We start from the raw sequence: 22762 nt of genomic DNA, 5'->3' as shown, positions 1-22762 counted from the left end.
AAACCATCTGATGATCAGTTCACGATCAGAAATAAAAAGCCTCTTTTACTCCAGGGCAGAAATAGAAGATAGCTATGTAACATTAGAGGTGAGCAGCTTGAGACAAAGTTAGATATGGATAGGAAGATCACTTTTTGTGCCACGTTATGTAGTTCAGCTGATAGATAGAAATGGTAGGTAGTAGTTCCGTAAATGGAAAGCAAAGAAATACAAGAGATACTTACTCGATGGGAAAACCACACTAACAAGTAGATGATTCTAGTACTACACATGTTTACAACTCATAGCAAATGGTTAGCCGGACTCATACTAGATGGTGCGGTGCTAACAGCGTTCAAGAAAAAATCAAAACAGAGAAGATACATACAGTACTACTCTAGACCGCAGTCAATAACTCTTCTTTATCATCAAGGAAATTTGATCAGTACGTTTGTAAAAAGCAAGTCTCGTCCATGCTATATAAGCTCAGAGCTTGACTCTATGTTGCATTGTTATTTCATCACGTTAAAAATCCTAAAATGAAGAGGGAAAGATGACGGCTGGATCTTTTGAAATTCTTCCTTGTAGCACTTGATATGAGAGGATACTCAACTGAGTATAATCCAAGGCAATAAATGATACAATAATAAATAATCAGGGCAGCTTGGCATATTTGACTATGCGTAAGTATCGAAAAGTTCAAAATAAATTTGAAACGAATCCACTTCAAGCTGTTTGATGATTGAAAAAAGGATGGAGAGTTTCGTGAGCCGAGAAAGTAAGCTCCATTGGGTTACCCAAGCTACCTCCTCCCTAATCACCCCTGTAAACAGAAGTAACAAAAAAAGAGATAAAAACGCTCGGGCAATCGTCATAACTTTCGTTTAAAGTAAAGAAATACTTCAGTACCCAAGACACAGAGGCTTCTAAAACAGCCTCTGGATAGAAACCGTGACAGAAAACCAACACGATTAATGAGTTGATTTAAACATTTGAAAAGTTTTTAAATCTCATTACGTTTCCGCTTACGGACTGGTCGGAGACTTTCTACCCAAAGCTATAGAAATGATATCATTTCAATTGAACAGATAAAATCCGTTCCTTATGTAAGCTTCGATCAGTGACGATTCTTCGACTACAAAACCCTCGACTTACGAAACAAACAACAACAAAAGACAACACTAGAAAACATTTAATTAAAAGTAAGTGTTTGAAGTGCTGATGTTTGGTTCATATAGTTGAATGTTTAACTTTTTTCCAAAAAATTTTCAAAAAGGTTACCCGACTTCTTAACGACCTGAAATTTAGGGCTGCAACGGTCAGCTTATCATAATGTACTTGATGATGAATTGAAGAATAGCGAACGGTAAGGTAGTAAGAACCGAATCGGGTTAGGTACTTTGAACAAAGGATTCCGACAACAAAAGGCAGTACAAATTTCACTGGAGGATAAAAAATACCTTTCCCCCCCTTATTCATTGAACAGCTAGAAGATTATCTTTCCAAAATGAGCGCCTCATACTGGGATTCGAGTCAGAGGCACAAGTGGAAGTATACTAGGGAATCCTTGGCTAAGGAGAAGCAGAAACTCTGGCTGTTGGAATGCCAATTATTCCCACAAGGTTTGAATGTTACGATTCACGATTCGAAGGCGAACAAGCAGGTGACGACAAACATTCCGGTTACACAGCGAGATCTGCATTATGATCGAGACTACAATTTGAGGATATACTGCTATTTCCTTATAATGAAGTTGGGCAGGAGGCTCAATATACGGCAGTGTGCACTTGTTACAGCACATGTTTATTTGAGCCGATTTTTGCTTCGAGCTAGTGTCAGGGAAGTGAACCTGTATCTTTTAATCACCACCTGCATCTATTTGGCTTGCAAAGTGGAAGAATGTCCGCAGCATATAAGAACGCTAGTCAACGAGGCGAGGTCTCTATGGCCAGAGTTTATTCCACCGGATGTGACAAAAGTGACCGAGTTTGAGTTTTATTTAATCGAGGAATTGCAATCATATTTGATTGTACACCATCCGTACCGGTCTCTAGAACAGATCGAGAAGGCATTATCATCCGAAAAGTACAACTATAAACTCTCAGACGATGAGCTTCAGAAAATATGGTCGTTGATTAACGATAGTTATACGACCGATGTCCATTTACTCTATTCACCGCACGTGATCGCCATAAGTTGTCTATTTGCAGTGTCTTGCATCATTCACAAGCCAGAGGACAGTACAAAGCGTGCTAACATCAACATGTTCATCGCTGAAACTCAAGTTAATTTGGAACAAGTGATGTTTATCCTTCAAGAACTCATATCACTATACGACCATTGGGACAAATACAATGAACTGCGGATCAGAGCGCTCCTACACGAGTTATACCTCCGTCAACAAACACCAGCAATTCAGTGATTCTGAAGCCGAAAAGATTTCGTTCAGTTCACACCTGTACATACATAACAAATTACGTAGCATTCAAGATCAACCACGCATCAAGGATATATCGCATAAGAACGAAATGAAATTATATTGGACAACTCACGGAAGAATCACAGAAATGCAGACACTGAGAAATATACACATTGTACGCACAAAAAAAATTTAGTTCGCAATCACAGTCAACTAGAGGACAAGTAGAAGCCTCACTCCAAGAGCTGCATTTGCAACTTCTATTTCTCTTTAACACCAAAAATATCTTTGGCGAAGCGATATCTGCCAAATAATCTAGAGCTATTCATGCGCAGAAAAGAAAAAAAAAAGTGAACGAACGGCAATATGATTTCGAGAGTTAAACATGAAACTCGAAATCAAATCTTAACTAACAATGTTAACGTGTATTTATAAAGAGTAGAAGTAGGAAAAGTGGAAGCACAAGTTCAAAAGAAAGCGAGTCCAAAAGTTTAGTGAAGCAGAAGCAGAGTGTCTGTCATTTCATTATTCTGTGAGGTTCCCGCATTGTATATTAGTTAGGATACCATCTCGGGAATTTTTTTTTGTTTGCCAAGAGTGTTGATATTTGCATCACTATTATCAACTCTGGCAATTGTTTTCTTTTTTATTGCTTAAACGCTTTGCTGGCTTCAATTCGATATCCTAGGTTTATAAATGTCTTCTGAATTGAGGCAAAGACATTCTTCTGGGAGTGCAGCTCCGTCATTGACGGAGCATCGTTTTGATGAGAAAAAGCAAGCTCGTTCACGTTCTAGGACAGGTTCTAGTTCCAAGCACCACTTCAAGCCAGTTTCCAAAGTGGATCGATATTCTGTGCTGTTGTCCTCGATTCTTTTGTCGCTTTTGTTTGTTGGGAACTCGTTTTATCCGGAGTACACTAAGAAGTTTGTTAATCTACAGTATGAATATCCTGATAATCCTGGGAAGTATGATATTGGAATAGACGATGGCTACGTTATCTTAACTTTCATTGTTGTGTTCTGTTTGGTGAGATCGTTCTTGTTGGAGTTTGTTTTGAAACCAGTGGGTAGAAATAGATTTCACATGAGATCTGTAAAATCTCTTCAAAGATTCGGAGAGCAAGGGTGGTCCATGATTTACTATTTGTTTTCATGGATATTTGGATTCTATCTGTATTATCATTCTCCATATTACTTCAACATCGATCATATTTATAGCGGCTGGCCCCATGACCAATTATCAGGTTTGTTCAAGACCTATTATTTGTTCCAAATTGCATCTTGGTTCCATCAAATCATTGTCTTAAATGTGGAAGAAAGACGTAAGGATTTTTGGCAAATGTTCGCTCATCATATTATTACTGTAGCATTGACTACTGGTTCATATTATTATTATTTCACAAGAATCGGGAATGTCATTTTAATCTTAATGGATATAGTGGATGTGCTGTTGTCCTTTGCTAAGATGCTGAAATACTGCGGATACAGTACTTTATGTGATTATATGTTTGTTGTATTTCTATTTTGGTGGGTTATGTTAAGACACGTTGTTTACAATTATCTCACTTACCAGACTTGGCTAAGAGCTAAAAATTTAATGGCAGATGGCGAGTGTATTGCAGGTTTAGCACAGAAAAGATGTTGGACGCCGACTGTCGTTAACATTTTCCTTGCATTGCTCGGTGGTCTACAAGTCATCACTTGCATTTGGATGTATCTTATCCTGAAAGTTCTTGTGAAAGTTATCAAAGGTATAGGTGCCGAAGATGTTAGAAGTGATGAGGAAGACGAAAACAGTGATTGATAGATCTCTTGATAAATGTACATTATTTTCTTTCCTAACTAACCCACGTACTGACATATAATCTTAATACATCATAACATTACAATACAACAAGTTTATAAATATTATATAGTTCAGAAAGCATCACATCATCTTTTCCCCTCGACAGTAGTTTTTTTTTGTCGGCGGAAGTTAAGATATCGGTTTAGACAATCACTGCAACAAGGTCACCGGCTTCAACCATGTCACCGTTCTTGTGAAGGATCTTGTAGACTTTACCAGATTTAGTAGCACCGACAACCATTTCAGTTTTCATTGCTTCAATTATAATGACACCGTCTCCTGCCTCTACATGATCACCAACTGCTGCCACTGGTTTCCAGAACCTACCTGTATATTCAGAATATAGCAATTCGGCATCATCAGGATATTCTTCAACATCTTGAGGTTTGTCATCGCCACTTTTTTTCAATTCAGCATTAGCAACTTGAATCAATCTAGCGAATTCATCTGCCTTTTCGCCGCCTTGAGCTTCTTGGAATGCAACGATAGAATCGATGTTTTCATTTATCCAGGCTAAATATTCCTTGTGATCAAAAATGGATTCTTCAACATCTATTTTGAATTTCCCATTATCGTTATCTTCGATAATTACTTCAAGTTCTTCCTCCGTTACCGGATAGAATTCGACTTGATCAAATGGAGTCAAGAGCCATGGATGGTCAATAGGATGATCGCCGATAACTAGTTTATCCCAGGCAGTTATTGTTCTACCTACCAACTGGTAACCACCTGGGGAGCCTTCAGCGTTATAGATACACATATACATCCCACCAATCCCCACGACACCTCTAGCGGTATAAGTTCTCGATGGATTGTATTTCGTACCAAGATATCTGTGACGAGGGTCCAATGGAACTGCACATGGCGAACCCAAAAACACATCTCCCAATCCCAAAACCATGAATTTTGCAGAGTAGAGCATGTTCTTAACATCGTTTCTGTCAATATCATTGACATCAGCAATGAAATCAACATTATTTGGTAACCATGGTGCCTCAGAACGAATAGTCTCTCTGTAACGAGTTACACAGTCCAAAGTTTTAGAGTCCTCGAACGCCATAGGCAACTTGAATATCTTTGATTTCACGTTCCAGTTCTTATCAAATTGAATTTCTGATTCATAAGCAATCAAGCACTTCAATAACGCCTTTTGATTTATTTTGGAGCCATCAAACTCGATCAAAACAGATCTTACACCCTGTGACATTTCAACAATACCGACTGTCTGGTGTCTTTCAACTTGATGAATCAAACGATTGATCCTGTAACAAATATTCAAGTCAAATTCCAATTCACCGTATTCCACTAAAATATATCTGTCACCAGCTTGACGATAAGTAACTTTAGGTGAAAGGTCGCTCTTCTTAGGTAAAACAGCCAAGATAGGATTTTCATACTTTGGTAGGATCTTGTCATCAGATAATTCAAGTAAAGATCCTTCTTCAAAATTGTCAATGGACTTGTCTTGTGACTCTTTTAACTGCCTTGCAACGCCATAGGAAAGTGGTACAAACTGAATAGTATCACCTGGAGTCAGTTGACCAACTTTCCACAGTTCAGCTTCAGCCACAACGGCTTGACACACAAACCCTCCTAATGACGGTCCATCACAAGTAATAATAACAGGTTCGTCACCAGTAAAATTGATCGCACCTAAAGAATACACATAATCATGCGCGTTAGATGGATGTAAACCTGCTTCACCACCATCCGATCTTGCCCATTTAGGTTTAGGCCCAATTAATCTGACACCAAATCTGTTGGAGTTATAATGAACTTTCCATTTGTCGTTAAAGAATTGCTCAATGTATTCTTCTTTGAAAAGGTCAATGGATCCATGAGGACCACATGTGACACCAATTTTCCAGTCTTTATTCGTCGAAAGCGTTGGCAATAATGACTTCGGAGCTGCTTGCGGTTCGAAATCGGGAGCTGGTAATGAGGAAACAGATAACTCTGGTTGGTTTAAGAATAGAACGTCACCTAGTTTCAAAATTCTTCCATTGTAACCTCCCATGTTTCCCATTGCAAACGTTGATCTTGAGCCAAGATATTCAGGAACATCAATCCCTCCTCTTATTGACAAATACGCTCTGCATCCCACAGTGACTTTTCCAACTGACAAAATATCACCGCGTTTAACTTCTATTGGTTCATTCTGTGCAATTTGAGCGTCGTTTAATGTACAAGAGACAGTACCACCAGATACGGCAATCACAGTTTCCGTGTGGAATAATAGCTTTGGACCATTCAAAGTGATTTCAAGAGCAGGGGATTTTGAGTTATTGCCAACAACCCTATTAGCCAATCTAAAAGAATAAGAATCCATTGGACCTGATGGAGGAACACCGATTCTCCAGTATCCTGTTCTCCCTGGATAATCCTGAACAGAAGTGTTCGCACCAGGTGCCAACACTTCAAATGCGCATGGCTTATAATCAAAAGAATCCAAAACCTTCGTAGCAACCTTTGCTTCTTTGAACATTTTTGACGATGCAATAGATCTCAAGTAATCGATATTCGTAATACATCCGTAAACAGCAGTTTCATTTAAAGCTTGATTTAACTTCATGATGGCATCGTTACGGTCCTTCCCGTGAACAATAATCTTAGCTAGTGTTGGATCATATTCGGCTGACACATTAGTACCTTTCTTTACCCAAGTGTCAACTCTTGCCCATGATGGAAATGAGACAGAAGTCAATTGACCAGGAGATGGTCTAAAATCTTTTACTGGATTTTCAGCATATAGACGAGCTTCAATTGATGCACCTGAAACCTCGATCTTGGTATTATCAAAATCTGGAGAGTCATTTGCTGCTATTCTCAACATCCATTCCACCAAATCTAAGCCGGTCACCATTTCGGTAATCGGATGCTCGACCTGTAATCTGGCGTTCACTTCTAGGAAGTAAAATTCATCTCGTTGTTCATCATAAATAAACTCGACGGTACCAGCACATTTATACTTTAATAGAGATCCTAAACGTTCCGAGGCCGCTCTCATTTTAGCTCTGGTTGCTTCAGGTAAATTTGGTGCGGGAGTCTCTTCAATGACTTTTTGATTACGACGCTGTAAAGAACAGTCACGTTCCCCAATTGCAATGGCCTTACCAAAACCATCCCCCATCATCTGGATTTCAACGTGTCTTGCATTGTTCACAAAACGTTCCATGAAAACACCAGCGTCACCGAAATATGATTTACCTTGGTGTTGGACAGTCTCAAATACCCGTTCGATGTCATCCTCACTATCAACCTTTTGTAAACCGATACCACCACCACCTGCGGTAGATTTTACCATAACAGGGTATTCTAGTTTTTTGGCGACTTCTTTGGCTTCCTTTGCATCCTTGATAAGGCCAGATCCAGGAACCAAAGGCACTTTAGCGCGTTCGGCAATTTCTCTGGCAGAATGCTTCAAACCAAGTTTCCTAATGGCATCACCAGAAGGTCCTACAAACACAATGTTCTCTTGACTACATCTATCCGAGAAATCAGCATTTTCAGATAGGAATCCATAACCAGGAATGATAGCTTGTGCGCCAGTCTTCTTTGCGGCGTTGATGATCTTATCAATATCCAAATATGTTTCTGCTGCTGTTCTACCATGCAGTGCCACAGAAAAATCTGCATCAGTAACATGTTGCGAGTATTTATCAGGGTCAGAGTAAACCGCCACCGATTTAATACCCATCCTTTTTAGGGTTTTCATGATACGAACTGCAATTTCTCCTCTGTTGGCGATCAAAACAGTTTCGAATGGTTTCTTCTTTTGAGCTTCAGTTACCTGAATATGCTCAATGTATGGTTTGAATCCGCCGAACTTTGTGATATCAACTGTTCCTTGTTGAGTGTAACCGAACTCCTCGCATATGAAGGATTTTACCCATTCACCTGATTCTAGTTCGACAGAACCAATACCCAAAGGTTCAGGTACCATGGCAATAAAATCTCCAAATCTATCATATGGTACAGAATAAACTTCAAGTTGAATTTGTGATCCTGTTCCATCGTTGACTCGTCTAAGACCTGGTTTTAGAACAGGTCCAACTTTTGGCAAGGCATATAATTTGTAGTTATTTGAAGTTTTCGGAGATGAGAGGTATGTTGCGTTGCACTTTTGTAATTGCCAGTGCAATGGCAGGCCTTTCAAGTGTGCGCCAACGACTGCTAGTTTGACACCATTCAAAGTATCTTTAGAAGGACCATCTAATTCATCTTCAACGGTAATTCTTCTATCGACAAACTTACCATACGTTCTTGAGTTATTAGGGAATGCAACTGAGAAGAACCTCTTAGCCAAATCTAAAAGAGCATAGTCCGAGAACTTTTTACCTATCAAAGTGATACCATTTGGTAAACCATCTGATCTGAAACCAGAAGGAACTGCTAAAGCAGCTAGGTCTGCTAGGTTGACGAAATTTGTCCATGTACCCTGTCTTGAATTCACAAGTACGGGTTCTTGTGCAACTTCTTCTAGTTTGGGATTCAACGGACAGGTCGGAACACATAAAACATCAATGTCTTTCAATAATAAATTAACTTTTTGTAAGATACCTTGTCTCTTGTATTCAAATTTGAATGCATCAGCGGCATCGAATTTCACTGCACCTTTGATGATATTCACGACAGTTTCATCAAGTGATGATTCTGGTGGATTAGTGGCTAAGAAATCCCTAGTAGCACAGTAACGTTCTGCTACCCATGCACCTTCGTATAGACAACGTGCTAGTTCCAATAGTGGTTCAAAATCGACTACCACGATCTTAGCACCAGTATTTTTCAGACTTGCCACAGCCTTGGTGTATAATTTTGGATTCTCTGTTTCACCAAACCAAGGTACCTCTTTTGGAATTGCAATTGTCAAATCCTTTGGGTATTGAGAAATAGGATTCTTAGGGAATTCTCTTGAGTACTCATCTTCTAGTAAATCTGGTTTGTTCATAACTTTGAATGCAATTTCTGCATCGCTCAAATTCAATGCAAACACTGAAACACAGTCTAAAGATTTACAGGCTGGTACCACACCTCTACAAGAGAAAGCACCTTTAGTAGGTTTCAAACCGATCAAATTGTTCAATGCAGCTGGTACTCTACCGGAGCCTGCAGTATCAGTACCTAAAGATAATGGCACTATACCACGGCCAACAACAGAAGCAGATCCGGCAGATGATCCACCACTTACGTATTTATCGTTGAAAACACATGGTGTTTTGCCATATGGTGACCTGGTACCAACTAAACCAGTAGCGAATTGATCCAAATTGGTCTTACCTATCACGACGGCACCTGCATCCCTCAACAATTCGACTACATATGAATCTCTTGTTGGTTGATATAAATATGAAGGACAAGCTGCAGTAGTAGGTAATCCTTTGTAATCGATGTTATCCTTCACCGCAATTGGAACACCATAAAGAGGTAATTCTTCTTTGTTGGATTTTGACTGTAAGATATTCCATTGATGATGAAGATCTTCCACAGGGATTAAAGAAATCCAAGCAGGGTCCTCTGGTGCTGGCTTTTGGGACTTCAACAAGTTTTCAAGCAATTCTAATGACTTAGTTGGGGTTGATTTGGAATGGAAACTCAACCAATCTTGGACTGACCAACCTAAAGTGGACTCCATCTTATTGCAATTTTGGCTTTAACAACTTGTATTTGAAATATTAATAAATGTGTATATAGTAAAGAAGAGCACAAGGTACAACTTGTGGCGTAAGATTCTTACTTTACTGAATTACACTTGGTTTATTAGGAACTATATTATAACCGTAGTAAAATTGACACTTCGGAATTAAACGAGATCTAACATCTCATGAACCTCTGCTACTTTATTAATTCCATAACTGAGCAGTTTATATACTTTCTCTTCACCTAGCCATTGAAGTTTCGCTTGCCAATAACAAGTACGAGAACTGTCGTTTGTATCCGAATTCTAACTTTGAGGATAACACTGTAAATGGCATAGAAGAGAATGGAATGGCTTATCTTAACTTTTATCTGCGATCCATGTTTTTTTTCATATACGCTAACGGAAATGACATTTTTGTATGGAAGATAATTTCCCTTATCTAAACCACAAACAAAATGCCCAATCGTTCTAAACAAAATACAAATAATAATTAGGCGCTAAGATGCGGAAATCTGCATACCTTAGAACATGGCACTACAGGATACACTTGGGGTATATCCGTCAGGCCAGTAAGGATAGCTTGGTTCATAAGGCAATGGAGCCCACCATACTGCTATAGGGGAATTTGCTGCACTGTATTCGTGTTTCGGTTCGCTGTATTTCAAACAGTGCAGCTACTTTCATAAGGGGAATAATAAATCGCTTTGTAAACCGAAGCTTATCTATATTTGTTGTACGTTTTTTTTTGTATAAAGAAATAGTGCAAAAATACATATGTCGCAATTGTGTGCAAATTTGCGCAGATGTCCGACGAACTAACACGCAAGGTAACATTACCGCTATGTTTAGTGACAAACACTAGACCGAAATGTTTACCATAGTGGGTCTACTCCGAAGCTCATGAAGGCGTATCGAATCGATGCTTGTTTCGCGTTGTGTGCGTATTTACTCTTACTTTCTTGTGTGCATTGTTTAGCTTTTCGTTTTTAGATAAGAAATGTGTTTACGGTTCTGAAATCTGAATGTCGGAAAAGACCGTTGTTAAAGACGTCGTTGAGGTCTGATGTCAGGATTACAAGATTTTACATCAGTAAGTCCCAACGAACTTGGGAAGTTGACGTTCAGGTAGGAAAGCAGTGCCGTTACACGTGATGTGCAGACGCAATAAGGTGTAAAGTTCTATCTATTAAACTTTCCTTTGGGAAGCAAGAGCAAATCGGAAGAAAAGTGGGTAGTAGTATATGTAAGTTTTTTCAGCTGTTTTTGGTGGGTTTGTTATATAATTTTAGTTTATGTTTACATTATTGTGTTAGCGCTCTGAATGTTGAATCGATCAAATCCTTTAGCTCTTTATAACTTATTATGATGCAGTTCATCTCGTCTGGCGTCACAAGCATTAATCTTTCTGATACGCCTGCATCTAGTTTGTTCAAACATCTCAAGACATGTGTCAAATCCATAACATTTTTGCCAGTGTCATCTTTCTGGTGAAACACATAGTCGAAAAATAGTATGATCGGAAACTTTTCTCCAGACTCTGCCCAATTAATGTCGATACGTGATTCTAACCTACCGTAAATTGCATTTAGTTTGCACATCAAACGGAATAATCTTGCATTTTCTAATTCACGTGAAAGTTGCTGCTCTAGGTATTCGCTATTGTATTGTAACGAATTTACCACTGAAAGAACTTTATGGCTGAAAAGTTTGGTGAAGTCCTCTATATTTTTGTTGTTGTTTGATGTATCCTGGAGGTATTGAATACATTTCTTGAATAAAGGATCTATGTGGTAGGACTTTACGTCGTCTAATGGGCCTGATGCACCGCATAGCCTTTGAACAAGGTTTAATAATAACTCGGCAAGTGATAAGTAATTCTGTTGCTGTTCTGTATGTAACATTCTCCCCTCTTGATGGTAATTTAGCGTGTCATAGACACCGATATCAGTTACTTTTATTCTACCTGGTTCACCAGTTACGATAACTTTTTTCCAGTCTAAATCATTAAGAGCTAGTCCATTAGAATGGACTTCTTGAAGTGCAATTGTCAATTGTACCAAAAATGCCCATAAGTACTCTTGATTTAATTCGTTAACTGAATTGGCAAGCCCATAAGTTTCGTACAACGATTGTGATTGAGGGTAGTAATCAAACACCATACACAACGAGCTATCATTGAACGCAGACGTTACAAACGAATCTTTCAAAACAGTGATATTTGCCGAACGCAGGTGACTCCAAGTTTGGAAAGGTTTAGACACTTGGGCAGAATCAGTTATTTTGACGTCATGAATACGGCGCATGAAATAAATCTTACCGTCAAGATTTGAAAACACCTTGTACAAGGAATTCTTGTGACCATTGTACCTTTTCTTATCAGATGTTCTATTATGGAAATCCATGGGGACCAATCCAAAGTAATCACCAACGATATCCGGTAAGGAACCTCTAGGGAACACCTGAAGCGCAGTTTGATTGTTTTTGACTAATCTATCCCTCAAATGGTTGTTAATGAACAAAGTTTCGGGAGTTCGCTCGTTTGGTTTAAGCGGTATTTTCAGGTGTGGTGGTGGATCTGGAGCATATAAGTGATATTGCAATACAGAATGTGTTGGTGGGTACACTGTTGGAAACTGAGTGATAGGATTTACTGGTAATGCACCGGGTGGTGGTGGTGGAGGTAATCCTTGCATGGGATGACCAACTCCTAGCATGCCGCCTGAGGGCAAACCCGCACTATTCACATAAGGATTCGAAGGCACAGGTGATGGGATAGACGGGTTGGAGCCATGTAGTGTCCCTGCCAGTTCCTGTGAGGAAGGGATACCACCTGCTGACACTGATGGAGTAAAACTCTCTGAGGCATACGGATTGAATGACGGAGCAAACGCCGTTGCATTCGAGTTCATAAGGCTAGGACTCATCGTTCCACTGATCTGTGGCCCATCTGCCAACATTGGTTGATCATTGACTGGTGCACCTGGCTGAAATGCAGGAAGCGAAGAGAAGTCTGGACTCCTTACAGCTGGAGATTTTCCTGGCGTAAAACTAGAACTTGTCTTAGCATTGAACTTCACGTTAAGCGGAGTCATTGAGCGCTGCGTTGGGACCTCGTCCGTTGTTTGACCCTCTGTTTCTTTGCTGTTTCCATGATTAAATTGGCATCCTTCGTTTTCAAACTTACAATATCCATGAATGATAATATTTCTACACTGGGTTCCTTTGAAGGAATCAGGCCGGTTCCAGTTAGTGCCTGATGCTGAACTGATCATGCGTGGTCGTGTATCTTGATAATCTCAAGTATATATGGAACTCTCTATCCGCTATAATCCCACAATAATCCTCCGGTTATAATAACGTGAAAATGCCCATGTACGTTATTTACATACATTATGAAAAACCGTTAACTATATAAACTTTCTAATCGCAATTTCTAACCTTTGTACCATGAACGAGAAGGAAAGTGTGACATTGTAAGAAGATAGGTATTAATAACAGCACTAGTTTAAGCCATCGTAGATCCATTATAATTGAAATGTCAAAGGTGTTTTTAGTGACAGGTGTTTCTAGAGGAATTGGTTCTTCCATTGTGGAGAAGTTATGTTCTATTGAGACGACTAAAATCGTAATAGGAATTGCAAGATCAAAGGATAAACTTGAGGAGCTGAAAACTCAATACAGTGGGAAGTTTGATTACATTTGTGGTGACGTGTCTGATGAAGAAACTATAACTGAAGCTGTCAATTTCATTGAGTCGAAATACAAGAGACTAGATGGTATTGTTGCCAATGCGGGAGTTTTGGATCCTGTGGAAGATGTTAATAATATACATATTTCCAAGTGGAAACAGTTGTTTGATATCAATTTCTTCAGTGTTGTTTCCTTGGTCGGCCACGCATTGCCCTTGTTGAAACAGAGTAACGGTAACATCGTACTTGTCAGCTCAGGTGCCAGTACAAAGTCATACGTATGTATACCCTTAAATTTCATTCTAAAACGAAGAAAAGCCGGATTGGCATACGGCAGAACCCGATTTACTAACCAAAATAGTTCCCAAAACTCTACCTGCTTCCAAGGTAATGTGGAAAATATATGATCAGTACGGATGGGGTGCATATGGAGCTTCTAAGGCAGCATTGAACCACTTTGCTGCCACAATTGCAGCAGAAGAGCCAGCTGTTAAAGCAATCTCAGTTGCGCCTGGTGTCGTGAAAACCAAAATGCAAGAGGATATCAGAGAAACCTTTGGACCTAGTGGTATGACAAAGGAAGCCCTGCAACGGTTTGTTGATTTACATGACAATGACCAATTGTTACCTCCAAGCGTTCCCGGTACCATTTATGCCAATTTAGCTTCCAAAGGGATTCCTTCTGAATTGGATGGCGCTTACCTAAGATACAACGACGAAAAATTGAGAAGTTTCTCGGAGTGAATCTATCTCGCTGCCAGTGTTCATTGCAAACGATTTTTCTGTGCGTCTCTTATAACATAGATTGAGAGCTGTTGTTTATTTTATTAATAACAACCGTCGTTAAGTAATTCATTTCAATTTATGATACCATCTACGTAACAACTATTAGCTCTTGGCAAAACACCACGGCACAGCTTGTTCTACTTTCTGGATCCGAACTGCACCTACCTTGATTCCTGGAACCTACTGCTTCAATGATCCATATCACGTGATTCTATGCGACCTAAAGAAACGAAAAATTGAAAGAGCGTCGAACAGAGAGCGAAACCAGGTTCAGTTTACAAGAATACATAACGTTAATATCAAAGACATGTCGGTATTTTCGCTGTTCCAGATACCAGCCAAGCCAGGCCTCACATATTAATATAAATAAACAAGGGAAAAGATGTTACGTTCCTTTATTCCTACTTCAAGATCTGTACTATTGAGATATTCTCCAGTTCAAAATTATGTTTTGAGATCTTCCGTATGCAGAGGGCTAATCAATGCCGGTCAAATCCAATCATACTCTCAAAAGGCTTCTGCCACTGCTACGAGTGCATCCGATAGCAAAGGCGGTAACAATGGTGGTAAGGGTAAACTACTTCTCATTTTAGGTCTATTGGCATTGGGTTCTAGTGTTGTTTCGTTAAGTTATCAAAAGAACCCACCGGTAGCATTTGAAGAGGGACCAGTTTCTGATGATAAGAAGAAGACACCTGCCTTCAGCAAGGACGATGTATTGGTTGTCTTTGTGCTTGGTGGTCCTGGTGCCGGTAAAGGTACTCAATGTGCCAAATTGGTAAAAGATTTCGGATTCGTCCACTTATCAGCAGGTGATCTCTTACGTGCCGAGCAAGCTCGTGAAGGTTCTCAATACGGTGAATTGATCAAAAAATGCATAAAAGATGGTGAAATCGTACCACAAGAAGTCACTGTAGCTCTATTGAAAAATGCTATCACTTCTAATTACAACTCTAGTAACAAGAAATTCTTGGTTGATGGATTCCCAAGAAAGATGGATCAAGCCATCACTTTCGAAGAAGAAATTGTTCCAAGTACTATGACTTTATTCTTCGATTGTCCAGAGAAAATCATGCTTGAAAGACTTCTACAAAGAGGGAAAACTAGTGGAAGAATCGATGATAACATCGAATCCATTCAAAAGAGATTCAAAACCTTCGTCGAAACAAGTGTTCCTGTCGTTGAATATTTCGAAAAGCAAAATAAAGTTGTCAAAGTTAGCTGTAACCAACCTGTTGACGAAGTTTATCAACATGTCACTGAAGCTATCAAAGACAAAATTTCCAAATGAACTTTATGATCAATCCTCGATTTATATCATCTCACTATCCTGTTTATATAGCTAACTATAATCAATATCTCACTTTCTGTCACATTACATAACATCCAAAATGAAAAACGAAAACGTTCATTTCCTTATTTCGTGAATTGTAGAAAATATGGCTTAAAGTGCATGCAAAGGCTACTTAACTGATGCAGCATGGACATTTCCTTAGCTTTAATCATATTTAGAGATTAGCATGAAACTAGGTTGTTAAATATATTCAGCAAACCAGGCATTGCTACTTTCTTTTTTTCTTTATTCGTTGTTATTTGAAGGTTTTCTATTCATTGACATAAAAACCATCTATCATTACAGTTGGTAGATACCACAGCACGAGGCACAATTTTCCATGGATTTGTTTACTGAATCTTCATTACTTGACTTCTTGTTAGAAGAGAATACCGTCTCGGAAGTTGGTTTAGTCGAGGAAGTTCCACACTGTTTGGTACACTTACCAACGTTTTCCAACGTTGGTCCAAAGACAACGACCGCTAATACTTGTAAAGTACCGAGTGCTAAAAAGTCGAAAGCATTAAAAAAGGAACTTCAATTTGGAGAATTATGGGAGGATGATATAGCTCGGATTTTGGAGTCTTCTCTTTCAATTGGGGGCAAGAATAAAACTCCTGCTAAAGTGGTTCCTGAGAAGGCTTCAAAACAGGAAACAAAGTCCAAAAAGAGAGGCAAATCAAAAGCCAAAGAGAAATCTGATAGAAAACTACGAAGCAATGAACCTCTACCCAATCTTAGAGCTGGTATTGCTCAGAGCACAGGTCTCTTGGAATCTGGTATATTTTCATCTTCCACAATATCTGAATCTCACTATACTAGAAATGCAGATTCCTTAGCCATTGATGAAAGCGAGCATAACTCAACTAGAAGCTCTAAATTAGCAAGAAAGCAAAAAAGCAACCTCAGAACAATGCAATCGTCTACCACAGACGAAGATGAAAATAATGTTAAGAATGATCTCAGATCAACGATAAACCAAAGAAAAAAACAAAGAAAAGAGAAGAGAGAACAACGTCGTGTGGCTAAAGAGGCTTCGGGTGAAACTAAAGCTGGAAGCGAAGAAACTGATGAAAATTTTCCAGAAACTCCTGGTAGTTCCGGGAAACTATCGCCAAAAGATTCAAAAAATCAAGGTAGCAAACGCATGAAGGAACTGATTAAGAAAGAACTTCAAATTAATAAAAGTAAAGAAAGTTTAAAGGAACTTCAACGAGCTATTAATGACCACCCAACTACCGAAGCAAATACTTCTGATTTTACCAAAACCCTGTGTAACAAAACTGAAAAAGAGGGTTTTGAATTACTACGTGGATCAGAAAAAGTTGTGGTTCCCAAAGCAAACTCAAAATCTAAATCTAAATCGAAGGACAAATTGAAGAACAAACCAAAGGCTTCGCACCAGGATAGTGATTTGGCAGCGCCAGAGAATGCCATAGAATCTGGAAAATCCTTAGATTCAAAGGAGCCAGAGAGAAAAGGAAGATCCACGGGAGGGAAAAAAAGAAAATCCAAGAGCCATAGAAAGAACATAGAGTCCAAAGATCCTGTGGGGACGCAGGCATAGAGTGACAGCTTGAAAAAGCTAGCAAGTTATTTTCCAACTGCGAGCTTTTCCTATTAAGCTATATATGCAAGAATATAAATGTTACTTTTATTGTTCAATGTCCATTGAATCGCCCTCGTGATCTGAAATACCTTGTTTTAACCGTTTTGCCTCGGTGACGGGATCAAAACTAGTAATTCCCAATGATGTTCTTTTCTTATCATTCTTTGATACATGTGACGTCGGAATATTTTGAATGTTCGATGAAATTACCATAGGGTGATTCTCATCAATTATCATATGTGCATTGATCTCTAAGGCAGTCTTCAATAGTTTATTTGATGCCTGGTTACCTTGGTCCAGCGCTAGAGCTTTATGAAAACTATCGATTGCCTTTTCAATTTTTTTCATTCTTAAATATAGAAACCCTAAGGAACACCATAAAGTGGCAGTAGGTTTACTACTCTCTAATACGGTCTTAAAGCATTTGATGGCTCTTTCGTCCTCACCAAGTTTCCTGTAAGTGTGACCCAAATTTATCACAATCGATATCCAAGCTTTACTTTCTGATTTCATATTCTTTATTGCATCGTGTGCACGTTTCATGTACTTCTTAGCTTTGATGTAGTTTTGCCTCTTGAAATATATGACACCCAACTCATTAAGTAATAGGGGATCAGTGGGGCACATGTCATATGCCATCATGAAATATTCTTCGGCAAGAGATAGGTCATCCATTCTATTGTATTGCATTCCGAGATAAAGATGTGGTAGATGTGTTCCAGGGAAAAATCTAGCAGCAGTGGAATATGCTGATAATGCTTGTTCATGTTCTCCCTCAGCGACGTAAGTATGAGCAAAACCAAGCCAAGAGTACCCAAAACTTGGATCCATTATTGAAGAACGAGAAAAATATTTCCTTGCTTCTGAAACTTTCCCCATACAAAGGTAGTAGGTAGCAACTGCGAACCATGTCACTGGTGATTTGGGGAAGTTTTCTGCCAATTTGTGTGAAAGGAGAAACAATTTGTTCTTGGCTGCGAACGAATGCAAACATTGTATATAGATTGGTAGAACTTCAAGGTTATACTCATCGACTTCGAGAACTTGTTCACATAATTTCATACACTGAGTAAACTTGGATTGGTTATTCAAAAGTTCTATCTCAGCCAACAAGACAGTCCGATTATCTTTCAAATAATACTTATCAGAGAGAACTTTACGAGCATGTTCAATTTCCGTCTGGTGTTGGTACTTGGACAGTCTTGAGATGTACAGACATCTCATCATCTCTTCATTATCATCAAGATCATCAAATTGCAAGCTTCGTACCAAATCCCATTGCTCTGCAGTGGTAAGCATATGTTTCGAAAGTAAGTAATCAAATGCCTCGTAATTTTTAACGTCAACTTGCACTGCTTCTTTAAAGCATTCTTTGGCCTGTTCCATGTTACTAAGGGAGACGTATATTCTGCCTCTTAACAAACACATTGACGATTCGAGCTTTACACCACCATCTGCATTCCCTGGAGAGGACGGTTCACTTTGAAACGGGTTCGTGTCTCCGATGATATCAAGTGCCTCTTCAAGTTTGTTTAATTTGAAAAGACATAATGCTGCCAAGTAGCGGCACATTATGCTTTCCGAATCCAATTGATCCGTAAATATTAGTTCCACGGCTCGCACGTAAGATCCTTGATTGTAATACACTTGTGCCAACCAAAAGGCATCGTTGGGATCCTTTGTCATTGAATAGATGAGATCACCGATGTGTTCGGCAGTTTTATAATGGTGTTGCATCAAGGCATCGTGCCTCCAAAGCCGTAGTTTCTCTACAGATGAAAGATCGCTAACATCGAATACATTATCGCTGGCATGGTCTATATCTTCGTCATTCGTAGAATTGTTTAGCTCAACAGTGTCCGTCGATGTACTAGTTTTTCTTAAAGTAGACGGCAGTGCCGGTCCAAATAATCCATTCTTTGTCATCGACGCTAATAGACTAGATCCTGCAGTACCATTGTGCCTCATAACGGCAGGAGTTGCTAAATGGGATACATCTCTTATCTTCTGCACTAAAGGACTTCTATCTTGATGCGGAGTCTGTGCGATCTGCGGTATGTTGCTTCGCCCACCTTCAACGTTCCTTCCTTGAGAATTCCCTATTGGATCATTCCTATTCATACTACCTCTGTTAGCACCTGTTCTTTGCACCAACGGTGAAATAGCTAGTGTGGACTGCACATGCGATGGTGTATCATGTGAAGAAGACATATAACTACAATGATCTCTGAGATTTCCCACAACCACCCACTGTTAAGAAATAAAGAAATCTACCTCTTTTGGAACAAAAACAAGATAAATGCACAAGTACTTGTTGTAATTTAAGCTCTTATCGGTAAGTATCGGATTATAGTGTACAATATCCCACCAAAACATCTTCTCATCCTGTCATCTAGTTAACTGTTTTATTTTTATTATTGTTTGTTTGTGTCTCGTAATATTAATACCTAAGTAAACAGTATTGACCCCAAAAATATCTTTTCTGGCTGTCAGAAAACTTTCGGGGCGCTGTCCTGAAGAATCCCAATTTTTGAAATTCCGGTGGAATTTCAATCTTAAGATTCCCTTTGAGTCGAGTAGTGATTCGTTTTGCCTGAAAGTTCCCTGCTCATTTCAGACTCCAAAAGCTGGCATTAGCACTGGAATTCAATGAAATTCCTTTGGAATACAGGCATTTAAGTGAGAAACTGATGGGAGATTTATCAGAGTATTGAAACAATTGATGAAGAGCGCATGAGATGACTTATATGAGTCAAAAAATTGATTGTATCGAACTTATATAAAGACAACAGGAATAAATCTCGAGTTCACTTTTCATTTACCCTTGTTAATCTTTGCATGATCTTGAACAGTGTAACTATATAAATCAAGAAAAACGGAAACAATACTGCTTGACTTCATCTCATCGATATTTTACTTTGATATAGTACTGAGAACATCCGAGAAACAAAGAGACAATTACAATTTTAACAATGAGTGTTACACTACATTTAAGAGCAGAAACTAAGCCCTTAGAGGCTCGTACAGCCTTGACACCAACTACTACCAAGAAGTTGTTGGATAAAGGGTTCAAGATTTTCGTTGAAGAGAGTTCCCAATCTGCCTTTGATATCGAAGAATATAAGAAGGTCGGTGCCACTATTGTTCCAGAAGGATCTTGGAAGACCGCTCCACGCGATCGTATTATCATTGGCTTGAAAGAAATGCCAGAGACTGATACTTTCCCGTTAGTTCACGAACACATCCAGTTTGCTCATTGTTACAAGAACCAAGCTGGTTGGGAAGATGTTTTGAGCCGTTTCAAGAGAGGTAATGGTGTTTTGTACGACCTTGAATTCTTGGAAAATGACCAAGGTAGAAGAGTAGCTGCATTTGGGTTCTATGCTGGTTTTGCCGGCGCAGCAGTCGGTATCAGAGACTGGGCTTTCAAGCAAACCCACTCAGATTCTGAGAATTTGGGAGCTATTGAACCATACGAAAACGAAGAAGCTATGATCAAGGATGTTCGCAGAGACTACCAATTAGCTTTGAAGAGAGGTGCCAGAAAGCCTAAGGTTTTGATTATTGGTGCCTTGGGTAGATGTGGTTCTGGTGCTGCTGATTTACTACGTAAGTGTGGATTGCCAGAAGAAAATATCATCAAATGGGATATGAAGGAGACTGCTCGTGGTGGTCCCTTCCAAGAAATCGCCGATGCCGATGTTTTCATCAACTGTATATACTTATCAAAGCCTATTCCTCCTTTCATCAACAATGAACTATTGAATAAGCCAACCAGAAGATTGAGAACTGTTGTTGACGTTTCTGCTGATACCACTAATCCTCATAACCCTGTTCCAATTTACACCATCAACACTACGTTTGATGCACCAACAGTACAAGTTCCAACCACTGTTGGTCCAAAATTGTCCGTGTGTTCTATTGATCATTTGCCTTCATTGTTACCAAAGGAAGCCTCAGAATCTTTCTCTCGTGATCTATTACCATCCTTGGAGCAGTTACCTCAAAGAGCTACTGCTTCTGTGTGGGTCAAGGCTAGAAACCTATATGAAAAGTTCGCTGCTAAGGTTGGTAGAACATCTAAGCTATAGAAGCTGAACCTTTTTTTTTCTATTTCGTATCCTCATCTTCTGGGAAGGTGGTTGTTAGTAATCCTAAAGGGTCCTTTTATGATGTAGACCGCGATTGAGACTTTGTATATTATTCGCCTTAGTTATATATATATATATATATATATATATACAAAACAATACTGAAGCATTCTATTCTAATTGAACTTCGACCTTCCTTTTCTTGTTTCCGCCCTTCTTTTTACTCTTCTTGGCCTTTTTCCCAAGCATGATCTTTTTGAGTTCCTCAGGATCAGCTTCTACGTCACTTGGTTCTCCCACCTCAACTTCTTCTGGTGCTCTCTTCTTAACGGTATCATATTTTTCAATACTTTCATCGCATACAGCTACACAATTTAATCTTTCACCACAATCGTATACCGCAACTTGATCCCTAGTCTTCATGTCCCAAACGACAATTCTTCCATCAGATCCGATTGTAACTAAATAATGACCAAACTTGTTATGGTAAAATTGAAAGTCCTTTACACGGTTACTGTGACCCAATAGTGAAAATTCAGCTTCCAACTTAGGTGATTCTTCCTCTTCATCTGGCACTTCTTCGTAAAGTTTTGATGCTTTCCAGAATTGAACGGCACCACTGTTCAATCCAACAACAATATACTCTTCGCCATCAATGATTTCACGCTCTAGATGCATCAATGTATTCCTGCTAAAATCGATTTCTCTATGCACCTTTGCTGTTTCGGTCTTGAAAATTAGCAATTTGTTCAACAAACCAACAGCAATATACGACCCATTCTCCCCGCACCATCTAACGAACTGTCCGTTTTGATTATATTTCCTTAGTTTCAATACACCTGCCTTCTTAACAGTCATGAGGTTCCATAATCTGATCGAATGATCTTCACTTACACTGACTGCAACTCTGTTCGAAGGATGAATATCGAAATCGTTGATCCTGGCAGTATGGCCCTTCAAGGTTCCGAAATTTTCCCAGTCTTTCACTCTCCATACTATTATTTTATGATCCTCAGATGCAGATAGTAGCCATTTATTGAGTTGGATATCCTGGCCATCGGCATCTTTACCTCTTGAGAATCTCAAATTCGTAATGGAACCTTGATGTCCTAACAACGTCCCCAATTCTTTACGTTTTTGTAAATCGTAGATTCTTATATTTTCATCGTTCGATCCTGATACTAGGTATCTCTTTGATATGTCTAGACATTTCACACTCAATGAGTGCGCTTGAAAATGAAATATTGGCGTGAATAGCGGTTGGGTTAACGATAAGTTCAAAGATAAACATAATAGATTGTGTTCGTAAGAACCCACAATGATTCTAAACTGATTATCCGGCATTTGAATAGAAGACCTTTTCAACCTCT

The 22762-nt window shown here is 39.1% G+C and overlaps 10 protein-coding genes and 1 non-coding gene across 11 annotated transcripts; 6 read left to right on the top strand and 5 right to left on the bottom strand.

Annotated features, from left to right (window-relative positions):
* Positions 1 to 413: 413 nt before the first annotated feature.
* SNR66 lies at positions 414 to 514 on the bottom strand. The gene has a single exon (XR_002633599.1). It is a non-coding gene; the product is annotated as a snR66 (small nucleolar RNA).
* A 972-nt stretch (positions 515 to 1486) lies between these two features.
* Positions 1487 to 2401, top strand: SSN8 (cyclin-dependent protein serine/threonine kinase regulator SSN8; the record flags this gene model as incomplete). The annotated part of the gene is made up of 1 exon (XM_454319.1): positions 1487 to 2401. The coding sequence occupies one exon, from the start codon at positions 1487 to 1489 to the stop codon at positions 2399 to 2401; it is 915 nt and encodes a 304-aa protein (XP_454319.1).
* A 693-nt stretch (positions 2402 to 3094) lies between these two features.
* Positions 3095 to 4204, top strand: KLLA0_E08141g (uncharacterized protein; the record flags this gene model as incomplete). The annotated part of the gene is made up of 1 exon (XM_454318.1): positions 3095 to 4204. The coding sequence occupies one exon, from the start codon at positions 3095 to 3097 to the stop codon at positions 4202 to 4204; it is 1110 nt and encodes a 369-aa protein (XP_454318.1).
* A 184-nt stretch (positions 4205 to 4388) lies between these two features.
* Positions 4389 to 9878, bottom strand: DUR12 (bifunctional urea carboxylase/allophanate hydrolase; the record flags this gene model as incomplete). The annotated part of the gene is made up of 1 exon (XM_454317.1): positions 4389 to 9878. The coding sequence occupies one exon, from the start codon at positions 9876 to 9878 to the stop codon at positions 4389 to 4391; it is 5490 nt and encodes a 1829-aa protein (XP_454317.1).
* A 1307-nt stretch (positions 9879 to 11185) lies between these two features.
* PAN3 (PAN-complex poly(A)-binding subunit PAN3) lies at positions 11186 to 13156 on the bottom strand (the record flags this gene model as incomplete). The annotated part of the gene is made up of 1 exon (XM_454316.1): positions 11186 to 13156. The coding sequence occupies one exon, from the start codon at positions 13154 to 13156 to the stop codon at positions 11186 to 11188; it is 1971 nt and encodes a 656-aa protein (XP_454316.1).
* Positions 13157 to 13419: 263 nt separating this feature from the next.
* KLLA0_E08075g (SDR family oxidoreductase) lies at positions 13420 to 14317 on the top strand (the record flags this gene model as incomplete). Its single annotated transcript, XM_002999354.1, has 2 exons — positions 13420 to 13851; positions 13961 to 14317. The coding sequence occupies 2 exons, from the start codon at positions 13420 to 13422 to the stop codon at positions 14315 to 14317; spliced, it is 789 nt and encodes a 262-aa protein (XP_002999400.1).
* Positions 14318 to 14741: 424 nt separating this feature from the next.
* On the top strand, positions 14742 to 15650 carry KLLA0_E08053g (bifunctional uridylate/adenylate kinase; the record flags this gene model as incomplete). Its single annotated transcript, XM_454313.1, has 1 exon — positions 14742 to 15650. The coding sequence occupies one exon, from the start codon at positions 14742 to 14744 to the stop codon at positions 15648 to 15650; it is 909 nt and encodes a 302-aa protein (XP_454313.1).
* Positions 15651 to 16032: 382 nt separating this feature from the next.
* KLLA0_E08031g (uncharacterized protein) lies at positions 16033 to 17259 on the top strand (the record flags this gene model as incomplete). The annotated part of the gene is made up of 1 exon (XM_454312.1): positions 16033 to 17259. One exon carries the CDS (start codon positions 16033 to 16035, stop codon positions 17257 to 17259), a length of 1227 nt encoding a protein of 408 aa, XP_454312.1.
* An 87-nt stretch (positions 17260 to 17346) lies between these two features.
* CDC16 (anaphase promoting complex subunit CDC16) lies at positions 17347 to 19512 on the bottom strand (the record flags this gene model as incomplete). The annotated part of the gene is made up of 1 exon (XM_454311.1): positions 17347 to 19512. The coding sequence occupies one exon, from the start codon at positions 19510 to 19512 to the stop codon at positions 17347 to 17349; it is 2166 nt and encodes a 721-aa protein (XP_454311.1).
* Positions 19513 to 20273: 761 nt separating this feature from the next.
* Positions 20274 to 21392, top strand: LYS1 (saccharopine dehydrogenase (NAD+, L-lysine-forming); the record flags this gene model as incomplete). Its single annotated transcript, XM_454310.1, has 1 exon — positions 20274 to 21392. The coding sequence occupies one exon, from the start codon at positions 20274 to 20276 to the stop codon at positions 21390 to 21392; it is 1119 nt and encodes a 372-aa protein (XP_454310.1).
* A 171-nt stretch (positions 21393 to 21563) lies between these two features.
* MAK11 (Mak11p) lies at positions 21564 to 22736 on the bottom strand (the record flags this gene model as incomplete). Its single annotated transcript, XM_454309.1, has 1 exon — positions 21564 to 22736. The coding sequence occupies one exon, from the start codon at positions 22734 to 22736 to the stop codon at positions 21564 to 21566; it is 1173 nt and encodes a 390-aa protein (XP_454309.1).
* Positions 22737 to 22762: the final 26 nt, after the last annotated feature.

This window comes from Kluyveromyces lactis, assembly GCF_000002515.2.
Source record: "Kluyveromyces lactis strain NRRL Y-1140 chromosome E complete sequence".
Taxonomy (NCBI): domain Eukaryota; kingdom Fungi; phylum Ascomycota; class Saccharomycetes; order Saccharomycetales; family Saccharomycetaceae; genus Kluyveromyces; species Kluyveromyces lactis.
This window is presented reverse-complemented; position numbering and strand designations above follow the sequence as displayed.